Source organism: Acomys minous, assembly GCF_964271855.1.
Source record: "Acomys minous genome assembly, chromosome: 3".
Lineage (NCBI taxonomy): Eukaryota > Metazoa > Chordata > Mammalia > Rodentia > Muridae > Acomys > Acomys minous.
Window position 1 is genome coordinate 57,236,204 of NC_140485.1, and position 15,259 is coordinate 57,251,462.

At 50.5% G+C, this 15,259-nt stretch overlaps 1 protein-coding gene across 4 annotated transcripts in view; it reads right to left on the reverse strand.

Annotated features, from left to right (window-relative positions):
• Positions 1-12,384, reverse strand: part of COL20A1 (collagen type XX alpha 1 chain) — a 35,043-nt gene extending 22,659 nt beyond the window's left edge. For all 4 annotated transcript variants that reach the window (XM_084776957.1, XM_084776956.1, XM_084776954.1 and 1 more), the window contains exons 1-8: positions 11,234-12,384; positions 8,378-8,488; positions 3,392-3,535; positions 2,992-3,147; positions 2,619-2,738; positions 1,624-1,782; positions 1,132-1,251; positions 577-741 (exon numbers count right to left, since the gene is read on the reverse strand). In XM_084776957.1, the coding sequence (XP_084633083.1) occupies positions 577-741; positions 1,132-1,251; positions 1,624-1,782; positions 2,619-2,738; positions 2,992-3,147; positions 3,392-3,535; positions 8,378-8,488; positions 11,234-11,312 (1,054 nt within the window). In that variant the 5' untranslated portion in view covers positions 11,313-12,384. The remainder of the gene's footprint in view (positions 1-576; positions 742-1,131; positions 1,252-1,623; positions 1,783-2,618; positions 2,739-2,991; positions 3,148-3,391; positions 3,536-8,377; positions 8,489-11,233) is intronic.
• Between the last annotated feature and the right edge of the window lie 2,875 nt (positions 12,385-15,259).

Genomic DNA, 15,259 nt, shown 5'->3' on the forward strand with positions numbered 1-15,259 from the left:
CAGGGGAAGTTCTGGGAATCAGGTCTGGCTATGTGGATGCTGGTGCCAGGTGCCCACCCATAATGGAGGGGGATCCTGAGAGAGGGAGAAGCTCCTAGAACAACCCCACATGCTTGGCGTTTCCTTCCTTCCCACTAGAGTGCAATGAATGTGGTTAACACCCCCAGAGAACACCTGGAACAATCCTTGCTTCGAGAGCAGATGGGGAAGAGGGAAGAGGTGTCAGGCACAAGGACAGCTGCCAGGCAGGGGACCAGTTTGAAGGATACTTGCAGTGTGAGTTGGAGGGTGGCAGGCAGCAGGGGAGTGTCACAACAAGGGAAGCAGGAGCCGTTTTTGTTTTCGTTTTTGTTTTTGTTTGTTTGTTTGTTTTTGCAGGTGCTGCTGCAAGGTGTGAGCCATGCACCTCTATGGAACTCTGGACTCTATGGGTGTGGAGGCTGCGGATCAGCAGTTAAGCATGCACCCACTTTTCCAGCAGAGATGGTGAAGCCAGAGTGCAGGTGTGTCTGTGACCCAGAGCCCACTCCAGCCATGAGTACTCCAACCCAGGGCCCAGGCACTGTGCGGGCTCACCCACGACAAAGACATCAATGTCCTGGTCCTTAAGAACGCGGGCAGCTGAGCGCACATCATCCTGAGACTTGCCGTCTGTCACCAGAATCAACACTTTGGCTGCGTCTGGACGGACACCTGCTGCTGGCTTCAGGTTATGCCCCAGCACATGGGTTAGGGCAAGGCCTTAGGAACATAGAGAACAAAATGATGGGCAGCCATCATCAGGTACCCTCACAACCACAGCTGATGCTGGCACTTGGGATCAGGGACAGCTCTTCCTGTGGTGGGTACCATGCCCAGCAAGACCATGCCCATGTCTTCTAAGCCACCTGCACAGCTGACAGTCGAGCTGAGTTGGTTGCAGACAGAACTGACGATGATCAGTGCCAACCCTTACTCTTGACTAGGCACCCAAAGCCCCACACTTTTGCCGAAGGTTGGGGCACATGTCAACTTTGCCTTCTAAAGTGTGAAGTGGGCTCAGCACCCACCCATCACGCAAATGTTCAGGAGTGTAAGGGGTTACAAAATGCAAGTGGCTTCAGAACAGCCAACCCTCAGGCCAGGACATACCTGTGAAGGTGTTTCCTCCCTTGTAGCGAAGGCTGTGTATGGCTGCCAGCACTTGCTCCTTGGTGTGGAAGGAGTTCAGGTCCCACTCAGTCTGCGGATCTCCACTGTACTGGGTCAGACCTGGGGGTGGGCTCTGGTTGCTGGGCTGAGGGGTTTTTTTGGGTGGTACTTTATGTTTTGCATCATGTGAGGGGTGGCAAGCATGTTAGGCAAGTATTATACTACTGTATCCTCAGCCGCAGGGCTCAGTTTTGAAGACCAGATCTGCGGAATAGCCCACTCTGGGTACAGGCTTTAGGAATCCCACTCTTGGGGAAAGACACATTTTCAGGGCCCAAGGCTCTCATAGAGGTATCATCAGAGACTCTGACCGGGAGCCAGCCATTCCTGCAGACCATAATAGTTTTCTGAGGGCAGCTACCATCCTTCTGCTGCTGAGGACTTGAGAAGTCCAGTCTCCCCCAAGAGCAGGGCAAAGGAGGTGGTACCCACCTACTTGGACTTTATCACGTCCTATTTCAAACGGCGTGATGATGCTGGCCAGGAAGTCTTTGACCTGCTGGAAGTGTCTGTGACCGATGCTCCAGGACCCATCCACCAGGAAGATTATGTCAGCCGGTGTTGGAGGTGTGCAGTGGAACTGGGGGTCAGCTGAGGTGGGTAAAAGTGGGTAAGGTATAGAGTGAGGCTTATGGCCTCCCCAGGATACCTGAGGTCTTAGAGGCCTGACTCCAGCCCTCCAAATACACTCCCCTGGGATCTTGGTAGGGGGTCAGGATTTCCAAGGACTTTGTGTCTCACCAGACTTAGAAAAGCCCTCATGCATCCTGGTTTAGGGTTTCAGTTCCTCTAAATCCCCTCAAGGAAGGCTGATCATAGTCTCAGGTCTAGGAAGCACTTCTGCCTTCTAAGGCCTCTGGCGACACTATGTCTGATCCTGACAATTTAGTCCCTTGGCTGAGCGGGCTTCAGCACCCACATTCCCAGGCCCAGCTGCCTATAGGTGGCCACCTGGCATGGGTGGGAGGGGACAGCACCACAGCCAGTCCAACCTGGGCAAATTGGCAGGAAGAGCAGGCGGGACTGGCAGCAACCTCAGGATTTTCCATCGCCCTAGAGTTCTTTGCAGATCATGCCCCTAACTGGGGCCCCTGATAATTTGACAAAGATGGCACCAGGCAGGGCCTCGTGAGGTTTCTGAACACAGGCAGATGATTCCTCTGTGGCTTCTGATCCTCAGTCTAAAAGGGAGGCATGGCCCTGCCCTAAGGCCCCTCAGCGGTGGGGTGACGTTGTACTAGAAGACCCTCTCCATAGCAACATAACAGGAAACTGGCCTGGATGTGAGGGAGCAATTGGCCAAGTCTGCAGACACAAGCCTCCCCACAGCTCTGTGTCTGGTGGAGAAGGGGGGTGTCCTCCTGATGTGATGGGAGACAGAGGAAGGCAGGGCCTCACTCCATCTGGCTCCGCAGGACACAGCTTACCTAGCTTCCACCGCTTTCCCATGGAGGCTGCAGTGTGGCTCCTCCTCTCAGGATCTGTGGTTGGCTCAGTAGGGTCCTGTAGGTCTTGCTTGAGTTTCCACTGATCCTTGCTGGCCACTCCTGGAGGCCGGGGGTGGGGGTGGGGGCGGCGAGGGAGGGGTCACAGCTGCTGCCAGGCACCTCTCAGACCTAAGCTAGGGCTCTAGGACAAAGACTGCCTGGCCCCTGTGCATGAGATTAGTGAGTCCAGGAGCATGATGGGTAAGCCCAAATTAAAACTAGAACACGTGGTCAAATGCAATCAAGAACTTCTGGCCACGTGACGAGAGACACAAGAAGTTCCAGGATTTACTCCAGCTCCACTCTGACCCACCTAGAATGGGCAGGTCCCTGCTTGAGGTGAAGGTCATGATGGGGTCCGATATTTTCTCAGGCTCTGGGGCCGCCAGAGGGAAGGAGGTAGGCTCCAGGGTGGGTCCCACCAGCCTCCGGATGCCTCTGCCCAAAGAGTGGCTCTTCAGATCCTCAACTGCAGAAGGATATGAGGGGGACACTATGAGGACACCAACCCGAGTTGGGAGCAGGGGTTGGGGCTTGGGAGTGTGCGTACTTCCTGGAAGCAAATCCACAGACCTGCCCACCTCATGGGAGGGAAGCAGCAAGGTCGGGAGCAGGAAGCAAAGCCTAAGCACTTCACAGATGCCCAGGCCACAGACTCTCAACCCAGAGGCCTTCTACCCACATAACCCCTGTCCGGACGCAGGAGGACTTACTCACAAACTCCCTTCGTGCCAGCAGGACAGGCCCAGAGTCAGTGAGCTCAAAGATCTGCAAGGTATAGGCCTTGGAAGGGCTCAGGCCGCCCACAGTGGCCTTGGGGGTCTTGGTGGTCAATATCAGCTCCTGTTCCAAGTCCCCTAGGTGGAGGTGGAGAGTTGTTGAGGCTGCCAAATTTACTACACATGTGAGTACATACATATGGTTGGTGTATATTCATGTTAATGTGTGTGTGCTGTACATGTTTGCACATGTACATCTGTGGACGCACTATGTGGGGTATGCGTGTGTGTGGATGTGAGTGGATGTTTGTATATGTGTGTTGTACACATTTGCATACACATATGCATATGGAATGTATGCGTGTCTGTGCTGTGTGTGTGTCCTAAGGTGGTACTCATGTATGCATGCACATTTGGACAGGTGAATGTGCACTGCATGTGTGCTTTGCATGCATGTAGGTACACAACTGTGTATGTGTGTACATATGAGTTATGTGTCCTTCATGCATGTGCGCTATATGGGTATACGTGTACATGAACATGTGTGCATATGGGTATGTGAATCAGGTGCCTTGAATGCATGTACACCATGTGTATATCCATATGTATGCACAAGGGTACATGGACTATGTATATAGTATAAGAGTTAATCGAAACTAATCCCTTTTGAGGTCAGGGAAGAAAACGGGATGAGGTCAGATGGGAGAGCCAGGGATGGGAAAGGGAAGAAGCTGTGCAGAAAACCTGTCTTGTGGGAGAACATCTGCTTTTCCCTCTTTGGAATGGTGTCATCTAAAGATAGGGATGGATTCCAGTACTGGAAAACAATCATAGCAGGCCTAGTGGTACACTCCTTTAAGTCTGTCACTTGGGAGGCAGAGGCAGGCAGATTTCTGTGAGTTCAAGACTAGTCATGTCAACATAGCAACTTCCAGGCCAGCTAGGGCTGTCCAGTGAAACCCTGTCTCAAGATAGAACAAAGCAAAAACCACATAATTCCAAAGGGACCCTGTTCTATCTGGGGCAGGTAGGGTGGAGCCAGAAGTGACCTTGTAATGGAGCTAGGAGAGGTATTTAGACGTATGGACATACTCCCAGAGCCCCTGTGCCTCAAACAGCAGGAGGAGAACATTGTTCTCACACAGTGGGCTCCCTAGACCTGCGTCTGGGCGGTCCCACAGTAGGCAGTGGCCAGGCAAGGAGGCACAGGCCACCATGCTCCTGCTGTTTATAATAACATGTTACAGCAGCAGAAGATGGACTCAAGCTGGGTGTGGTGGCACAGGCCTGAATCCAAGCACTCAGGGAGCCAAGGCGAAAGAATTATTGAGTTTAAGCCTAGCTTACAGTGAGAAAGACTCTATCTCAATTAAAAAAGAGGAGGAGGTGGTGGAAGAGGAAGAGGAGGAGAAAACCAGACTGGGACATGAACCCACTTTTGTAGATGTAGACTAATGATCAATTACCACATTGAAAACATGTTATGAAATTTACTATACCTACAAATTAGGATCATTAACAGCACAGATAGAGATGTGGTCTGTGGTGGTTGCAGCATCACCTAGGAAAGGTGGCACAGCTCTCAGGCTCGCCACATGTTCATAAGGATGCGTGGTCATTAGGAGATGAAGTGATAAGTAACCACCATGCTCATGAAGACATGAACTCCTCATCCTGTAGCTGCTAGCCAAGCTTAACTTTACAGAACAAGTAAAACACTGGACCACTAGCAAAAATAAGCCAACTTGTGTCTGACCAAACTCCAGGATCCAACTACCAATCTGCAGGAGACACAGGAAAAGGAGGGTCAAGTCATACATCATCTAAAGATGTCATTGCTAGACAAAGACATGGGTATCTGGCTTCTCCTACAAGTAAATACAAGGGGAAAAGGAGAGGTGAAAAAGTACAAGAGGCACAGGAGTCAGTAAGATGTATGCTTCAGGTGGGTGTGGTGGCGCACGCCTTTAATCCCAGCACTAGGAAGGCAGAGGCAGTGAGTTCGAGGCCAGCCTGGTCTACAAAGTGACTCCAGGACAGCCAAGGCTAACACAGAGAGACCTTGTCTCAAAAAAAACAAAACAAAACAAAACAAAAAAAAAAACAAAAAAAAGAAAGAAAGAAAGAAAGAAAGAGAGTTCGTGGCAGCCTACTGTACAAAGCAAGTCAGGACAGCCAGGGCTCTCCTGAGAAACCCTGTCTCAAAACAAAACAAAGAGGGTGGGCTCACCTTGGTCTCATTTAACACTTCGATACAGAAGCCATTGCATTTCACTCACACCTCCTTCAGGACCAAGGCGTTCCACATGAGAGAAGCAGTGGGAGTGACACTTGAGATGGTCAGGAAGGTAGCCTCTGAGCCTGCTCCAGGCAGCTGCTCCCCACACCATCCCCGCCTCCCACTCTCTGCCTGGGCTCCTTTCCTGTCAGCCTCCGTCACATGAAGCAGGCGCAGCTGGAGAGGCCTCTGCACTCTCCTGTCCACAGCACAAGCACGACAGAAGGCGCCTAGGACACAGGCTTTGAAGAAGTGACGGACTCGCCCTTCAGAACGAGGCCTGGGGCTTTAAGAGGCTTTAGGACCCACCCGAATCCTGCATGCAGTGAGCATGTGGGAAGGAAGTGTGCCTGAACCCCAGCTAGCCCTCCAGTTACAGGGTCATGACGACCCAGGAAAGGCATGAAACAAGCTGGGTGTGGTGAGGCTGCATCTTATGTTCTAACACTTCAGAGGCTGAGGCAAGAGGATCCCTGTTCAAGGCCAACCTGAGCTACTTTTATTTATTTTTCTCCTGCTTCTTAGAGGAAGATTAATAGTTTTAGCTCCATAAGTTATAAAAGAAAAATTTTAGGGATGGCGATATAGTTAAGTGGTAGCATTTATTTGGCATGAGGCCTGGTTTGAGTGAACCCCAATACTGAAAAAGGAAAAAAGAAAAACCTAAGAATTTGAGTATCCATATTAAGTTATATAGAACAGAAAAGTAAATTCAGGTCAACTAAAAAGAAATGATAGAAAAGAGAGTAAGTTATAGAAATAAGCTTGGCACAGTGGCTGACCCCTGTAATCCCCGCACTCAAGGAGGCAGAGGCAGGCAGATCTCTGTGAGGACAGCCTGGTCTACAAAGTGAGTCCAGGACACCCAAGGCTACACAGAGAAACCCTGTCCTGAAAAAATAAATAAAAAAAGCACAAAACAAGTGAATCAATAAAGCTAAAACATATCCTTTTTAAATTTTGTTTTGTTTTTTCTTTGATACACAGTTTCTCTGTGTAGCCTTGGCTGTCCTGGATTCTTTGTAGACCAGGCTGGCCTTGAACTCACAGTGAGCAGCCTGCCTCTGCCTCCCTGAGTGGTGGGTGGGCCTGGTTGCTAAAAGATATCTTATAAAATAGAAAAGCTTGTATATGAAAAGTGATCCAAAGCATTTTTTAAGTCAGTGTGACAATTTGTCTTTTTAAAAAATTGTGTGTGTGTATGTATGTGTGCATGTGTGTATGTATGTGTATGTGTGTGAGTGTGTGTGTATATATATCTGTATGAGTGTATGTGTGAGTGTGTGTATGTATGTGTGTATGAGTGTATATGTATGTGTTTGTGTATATATGTGTGTGAAAGTGTGTGTGTGTCTGTGTGCGCCAACACACATGAACGCAGGTGCGCTCATAAGCCAGAAGAGACGGATGCCCCTGGATCTGGAGCTACAGGCAGCTGTGAGCTATCCACATAGGCTGAGAATTGAATTTGGTCCTCCACAAGAGTAGCTCAAGCTCATAACTTTTGAGCCATCTTTCCAACCTCATTCTTTGTCTTTTAGTTGAAACATTTTATCTTTTTTTTAAAACAAAGTATATATTTACTTGAGTTTAAATCTACAATCTTCAAATTTGTTTTCTTTTTATATGCTTGTATTACATTTTTATTCTCTTCTTGGCTTCTTTGGGTCTAATATTTTAATGGGAAATTGTAAACACCTGGTAGGCAGCACAGTGTGATGGAGCCTGGTGCTGGGCACTAAGCGCCACAGGTAGCGTGTGGCCAGCACAGCTTTGCTTCCCTCCTTGTCACCCTTCTGTGCTGCATTCCCTTAAAGCAAACCTGAGACGTGGCATGACCCTGACTGTAAACATCTCATTATGTTTTCTTACAAGAAGAAAGGACGCAAACACAACTCAAGTGCCCTTGGTACTTCTCCAAATAAAAGCCACAACAATTGAGCAGTCTTAATCGAGACCTCAAACAAGGCTACACATCCCCCTCCCCCCAAAATGGGATCTTTCTGTACAGCCCAGATAACCCTTTAGCTCACAATTTGCTTGCCTCAGCCCTTGAGTACTGAGATTGCCAGGTGTGCACCACATTCCTGGGGAAGCATAAGTTTTTGTTTTGTTTTGTTGTTTTTGGAAACAGGGTTTCTCTGGCTGCCCTAGACTCACTTAGTAGACCAGACTGGCCTTAAACTCACAGCGATCTGCCTGCCTCTGCCTCCCAAGTGCTGGGATTACAGGTGTGAACCACCACTGTCCAGCTAGGAGATTCCATCTTTAAATAATTTTGGTTTTTTTGTTTGTTTGTTTGTTTGTTTCTTTCTTTAAAAAGGCATGGGGGGGAGGGGAATCCCTATCCACACCTTCAGCATTTTTCTAAGTTTGTCCTCAAGGTTGTATGTATCCTGCTTTCAAAAGTGGCACTTCGCTTATCTACTAAGTGGCTTTAAGTTAGCCAATCTGTAAGAATGTGAGACTCAGCTCTGATCACTAAGAGTGACGTAGGAAACTTCTTTGGTTAGAAAAAAAAGTGCCACGACTGTGGCCTCTGATTGGGTATGCTCACCTGCTTGCTTAAGCTTGGCTACACACCATTCTGCAGAAGTAAAACTTTGTGCTTTGCCAAAACACTTTGGATCGTGTGCTCATCTTCTGACAGTCTTAACAGGGAAGAGAAGAGAAAGCCTAGCAGGGAGACACGAGCTCCATACCTGCCATAGGTGTCACCTGCACCAAGTAGCCAAGGCCACTTCCCTCTGTTTCCCTCCACTTCATCTGCAGCTGGTCCTCGGGCAGCACCGCCAGCCTCAGACGGCCACTTACTGTAAGAACAGGATTGGAGTTTGGGATGTAAGACAGACTCACCAGCGACCAAATGACTACCTCCTACACCAGAGGGAGGCCTCCCCTAAGATGTTTGGAAGGGCACAGCCCCTCCTAGGTGTCTAAAGAGCCTGCGGCCCCATGAAGATCTGTGGGGGGAAATCCCATATCCTTGAGATTTTTGAAGACAAGGCCACACCGGTAGCTTCAAGAGGAGAGAGTCTAATTCCATCCACGGGAGCCCTCGCTGCAAAGGAGGCTCACATCAGCACCCAGGAAGGCAGTGTCCACCCTGTGATGACTAGAGGTGCAGAGATAAAACAGCAGCTGCTGACCCCCCCAGCCCAGGGCCTTGGCAGCTGCCTTGTGTCTTCTGGTTTCAAGAAGGATGGAGAAGCAGCTGTGCAGCTGTACACACACACACACACACACACACACAGCTGCCAAAGTCATGCAAGGTTGATGCATCCCTTGTGGGCAGACTGGATGAAGGACCTCAGCTGGAAAGGTGGTGCCTGCTTATTTACACACAGTGTGTCTGTGTACACCTGTGTCTAGATGTGGGCACATGTGGGCTGTGCAGCAAGCCTCAGCCCTCATACTAGGAATAGCAGTGTGACGGCCAGTATTGTCAGCTTGGCAGAATCTAAAACCACCTGGGATATCAGACTCTGTGTATGCCTGTGGGGGATTATCTTGATTTAGTTAACTGTTTTGGTTAACTAAAGACATTTTAATTGTAGATGGGGCTATTCTTTCGGCAGGGGACCCAGGACTATAAGAAACTGAGACAGTGAGCTGAGCACTAGCATGCATTCACTGCTTTTTCATTTCTGATGATGGATGCAATGTAACTGGCTGCACCTTGACTTCCTGCCATGACCCAAGAGCTAAAATATATCCTTTTCCCCTAAGTTGCTTTTGTTAGCATTTTGCCATAGCAAAAGGAAGAGAAACAAGAACAGGGCAATTCTGTCGCGGAGGGGAGGAGAACCCATGATCAATAGGGAGGAGGGGGGCAGCAGGGTCTATGCTGACCTCCCAGGAAGCTTCCGGACTCTGTGGTACAGGCAGCTATTTTTGGGAAATGAGGACAGAGGCCTCTTCTAGTCCCCTCTGCATGTGCTGGAGCAAGGAGAGACAGGCAAAGGCTGAGGGTGTCTGGGATCGACACAATGACCCATTCAGAAAGAACTATTTCCGGATGGGCTTGGCTGCTCTGACAGTGACCTATTGAAAGGCAGGAATGTGTCAGGATGAGGTGAGGGCGCTGACAGGCCAGCTGTGAGCAAGGCTCCACTCTTGCCCATCAAGAGCCTTCTGTTTCCCCCTCCTCCCAATCTCTGTAATGTGTTAGGGCCTTTTGGGACTTCCCTCTCAGAGATAGCATAGCACGTGTTCTCCTCCCAAACCTCAGCTGCCCCCCCACCCCAACTGGTTGCTGGACATATGGGTCCTGCCTCCTCAGTCGGTCTCTGAGGCCCCAGGCCACCCCAGTCACGCAAGTGTGTCATACTGACAGTGTGATTGTGGGTGGCAGTCAGTCACCTCCCTGGTAAGAGGCCGTGCTGGGAGATGAAATCTGCTGAGCTCCAGGCCAACCTGAGTCAGAACCACCCATAGTGCCAGGATAGTAGTGGCAGGAAGAGATGTTCTTAACCCAGATGAAGCTGGACTTGGAGTAACCCCCCCCCCCAAAATAATTCAAACCAGTCAGGTGTCATGAGAAGCAGACACATTGCTCCTGGGAACTAGACGTAGTCCTGAGTGTGAAGGCTATGTGAGAACACAGGGACATGCCTTCCAGGGACCCACTGATCCAGCAGCTGGCTCCACAGGAAAGAGTCTACAACACAGACCCTCCCCCAGTCCTGGGCGCATCCCTTGGAGGTTATAGATGATACTAGGGGAGACTTTCCCAGGGGGAGCAGCTGGAGTAGTCAAACAGGAAGAGACCAGATGGAATCTCTCGTCCCAAGACTTGTACAGAGAAGAGGATGCACTGACTGTCTAAGCCAGTGTGGGAAGGCTTTCTCTTCCTGGGAGGGAGGATGCACTGACTATCTAAGACAATGTGGAAGGCTTTCTCTTCCTGGGAGGGAGGATGCACTGACTGTCTAAGCCAGTGTGGAAGGCTTTCTCTTCCTGGGAGGGAGGATGCACTGACTGTCTAAGACAGTGTGGGAAGGCTTTCTCTTCCTGGGAGGGAGGAGGCATGAGTCTTGCTCTCTGTTAAACTGTGTGTGTGCTATCTGAAGCTACACTGGGATGTTTACAGAATATCTAAGCAAAGCATTGATACAGGAATAAATATTGGGGTATGCCAGTTATCTTGGAAAAACTGAGACAACCCACAACCCCTAAGCAAGGCTGAAAGACTACAAAGGCAAAGGTCTAGGCAAAGGCTGAGAATGAGGCCTCTCCACTTCTATTGTGCCAGCTTAACCATTGCTCCAACAGCTTGCCTTTAAAAAAAAAAAAAGATTTATTATGTATACAGTGCTCTGCCTGCATAGGGCACCAGAGCTCATTATAGATGGCTGTGAGCCACCATGTGGTTGCTGGGAATTGAACTCAGAACCTCTAGGATGAGCAGACAGTGTTCTTAACCACTGAGCCATCTTTCCAGCCCACTGCAACAGCTCTTAAACAGGCATTTAATCTATGGGGAAATGCCTGTTACAGAAGGTCAAAGGCTTGCAGCAGAGTTCCTCCTGCAGGCAGTGTGGACATTGTCTCCTTACCTTGTCCCTGCCCCAGTGCCAAGGTGGCGCCCAACAACATCCAGAGGCACACGTGGAGGTAGGAGCCTGCACGGCTCATAGTGAGCAGCCTGTGGGGGGAGAGGCCACAGCCCTTCACCACTTATCCATCCATTGTCCCCCACAACCAGAGCGCTAGTTCTCCATCCATTTCCATGCAGCAGCAGCAGCAGCAGGGTATCCCACAGATACATCATTACGGGGGTGCTGATGAAGACTGAGGATCTCAGGTCAGCACTGAAGCCTCACAAAGAACCCTTAGCTACACAGCCTCCTTGTGTACTCCAGGTGCCCTCTGCAGGGAGCCAACTCTCCTGAGCAGGGTCTAGTCCAAAACACCTGCCCATGCCCCTTCTCGTGTTTACATCCACAGCAGATACGGTGGGGACCACCAGGAGGCCCCAGCAGCACCGCGTGCTATCTAGGATTGGCTTGGAAAGAATCTTACCATCGAGGTCTTCACATCGGGTGGCTTACCCTCAAGCAAAAGGCACATATGTGAGGCCAAATTCCTATTAGAGCAGAAGCAGGCATATTGGGGGACGCTGAGTAAGGATGGAAAGTATTGGGGAACCAGTTGGGAGACAATGCTTGAGAGACCAAAAGTCCACTGCTTAGGGGGGTGGCACTTTGGAAGAAGGAACACTAACATGACCCAGTCTGGAGTCGGTGAGCCTGAGGTGACAGGAGTCCTGAGGAACCCAAGATCCCCACCACACTGAACAATGGGCCTGCAGGTACACAACTTCCCTGTATGCTCAGGGCGCCCTCTACAGGAGATCCAGCTGTGAGCAGGGTCCAGACCAGCAGGAAGGCTGCAGGCTGATCCACCCTGGAGCAGCAATTTACCTCTGCATTGCGACCCCTTTGGCAGGGGGGCTGTCAAACGACCCTTTAACAGGGATTACCTAAGACCATCAGAAAAGTTATTTACAGTAGGACTCATAACTAGCAAATTTACAGCTATGAAGTAGCAATGAGAATAATTTTATGGTTGGGGGTCACTACAGCATGAGGAACTGTATTAAAAGGTTGCAGCGTTAGGAAGGTTGGGGACCACTGCTCCAGTGTATATATGCATCCATCAGGGAACTTAAACTAAGGTCTCAGCGCTGTGGTTCACTGTCCCATCTGCCTCCTGGACCCTTCCCTACCTCACAGCCAAGGTGGTCACAGCTAATGAACATAAGCTCCCCTCTGCTGGACATCAGCCCTTAAAGTACTCACAGTTCCAAATGTCGTCTGAGACCTTCACAGGATGCCAAGACAGGTCTCCAGGCTGCACTTGGTCCCTCTGCTGCCTGTGGGGCCTTAGCACTTTCCCCAATCTGCTGAGCGGATTCTCTGCTCCCTCTTGCACCCGGCACACCCTGGGGAGTCACTAACCTGCTCCAAAGATAGTGTTCCTCACTTCCCAATGCCTCTTGGTCTTGCTGTGACAAGGCAGGGGCTTCGGAAAGGCTCCCTTCCCTGATGTCACCCCTTGGACCGCCCCTAAGTCTTTCCCCCTCCCCTCTGTATGCTTCTTCTGCCTGGGGCGTGTTTCCAATGAGAAGACGGCCCCAGCACAAAGACCCATTGCACATCGTCCTGGGAACCCCACCAGGGGCAGTGGGGAACAGCAATTCTGCCCCATAGAAGGTCCTAGAGGCTTCCTGAGAATAAAGGCCAGTGTGTGTGGCCCTGGGTGCTGGGCATCTGGAGTCTCTGCCAGCAGCCTATTTGGGGGAAGGACCTCTTAGACTCTACCAACTACTAAGGGTTGGGGATAGGGTCCATGACCTCTATCCCCTTCCTTCCTGTTTACCAGGAGCAGGACCATGCCACCCTGCTCTTACCTGGGATGGCCCTGCACTGCCTGCCTGCATGGGCTTGGCAAGCTCTGGCCTGAGCAAAGCTCCTGACCCGCCTTGAAATCCCCATGGTCTAGCTCCTGTAACTCTAGGCAAACAGATCCAGCAGTCTAGGCCTGGGATAGAAGGGCCCCTACTCCCACTCTAGGATTCCCATGAGCCTAGTGCAGCCTCAGCTTTGCTTTCAACTACACACTGGCTCCAACCCACTATATCTTAGCCTGGTTTGTGTCCTGCCTCCCCCATCCTTACCCATCCTGACCACTAGCTTAGCCTGAGGGCCCAGCATGATTGGTGGCTGTAGAACCTTTCCTGTCTTGAAAGACCCTGTGAGTCTCCCTACTGAGTTGCTCAGAGGACAGGGCATCATATCTTATGTCCCTTGAGGCTGGTTGACATATTCCATTTGGTCAGAGGCCATGTGTGTCCGTAGGAACAGGTATTACTAGTGTCTCCTCCATACACTCTTCTCTGAGCTGCAGGCTGTGGATGGCTACCGACTTCATAGGTAGCATTTTGTACAATACCACCCTTGCTAGAAGACAACCTGAGTTATAGATGGTCGCAGGCAACTCTGGCCAGTGACACAATCCATGCAAGGGGCCTTCTTTCTTGATGCTATGCTGAAAGCTCCTAACTTTGGATCCCAGCTCTGTTCTTAGGGACCCAAACAAAGCCTACAACCTGGGACCTAGGCTGTCTCTGCAGACTCTCATATGGTCAGATAAAGTTAATCCTGGTCATCTCTGGGTACATGCATGTATGCCTACAGCACACATGAAATAGCTATGTGCATTAAGAATCAGCTCAGCACTCTTGTCTGTACTGTGCTCCTCAGGTGAGCCTGCATCCCCTGTACCTAGCAATGTCATGTGTACATCCAATCTCCATGCTCTGTGATCCATGCCATAATCCATACAGACTAAACCAGAACAGAGTGTCCTAGAGCCTGCTCATCCTCTTTCTGAACCACAGTGTGACAGGAGGGATGGGAGTGACATGACTGGCACACACTCAGAATATTGTCTCAATGGTTTCAAAAGAACAGAGCCAACCTAAAGTGCCCTCTGGTCTGGGTGGTTTGGAGAAGGAAATCTGGAGCAAAGCCTGACATGAGAGACTGATGCTCTTGGCAGTTCAGCAGGTCAGCTGCCCCCTGACACAGCCCATGCTCTGCACAGCTGGCCAGAGGCTGAGATCAACCTCAGCAAACCAAGCACTAACTCCACCCAGGACATGGGTAGGAGACCCTGCACCAGCATCACTACTTGGCCCTTTAGTGCTGCCCACACACAGGGGCTCCATACTTTCCCACTGGACATTTCCTGACCAAGGCCAAGAGGATGGGAGAGAGGCCAAGCCACCACCCAGGCTGCTAACATGGCTCAGGGATGGCTGTCCACCCAAGGCCAAGAGACAGTCCAGTATCTCCCCTCCCACGTTCCAAGCTACCTGACCAACCAGAGAGGCAACAGAGGCTGTCCAGCCCTTTGCCAGCTCACCTAGGCCCAGCCAGACTGTGACTTAAGTCTAACTGGGCCTCCCTGAAGCCCAAGCAGTACGTGTTTGTAATGTATTGTCTCCCAAGTTCCCTACAGGCTCCAAGAAAGAGCAGAAGGCCCTAGTGCCTCACCCTGGGTCTTACTCTTTCCCTTGAGGGTTGTAGTAGTATAGAGGGCCCTGGGTTATGTTAAACAAGCCTCCAAGCATGCAGTCCCTCTAGTTACTGAATACAGTACCATTATGTTGAGAAACTGGAGAAAGCTAGGGCCATTTCCCACTCCCAAATGACCTGGGGCAGGCAGCTTCCTAGAACAGAACCAACAGCAGATTTCACTCCCCTTCTACCACTTTATGGCCACTGAATCAAGGTCTCTGCTCTGGGAATGTACCCGTGCTCTGTGAAGGTCCTTCCCTGGCTTTTGGTTGACTTTTTGCGTTCCCACAGACCCTGTGGCTTCTCACCCCTGGTCTCATCTACCTGTGGCTGCTCTGTCCCCTCCCCGCCAAGCCCTGGGTATTTCCTCTTGCTTTCTTAGCTCAGAGATATCCTGTGGCCTGACTATCAAGTAATGTCATGCCTACTTGAGGACAAAGCACCCAGAAGGGTTCCCCAAACCTAAGGCCTATCAGTTCTGCAGAGAACCATGAATAC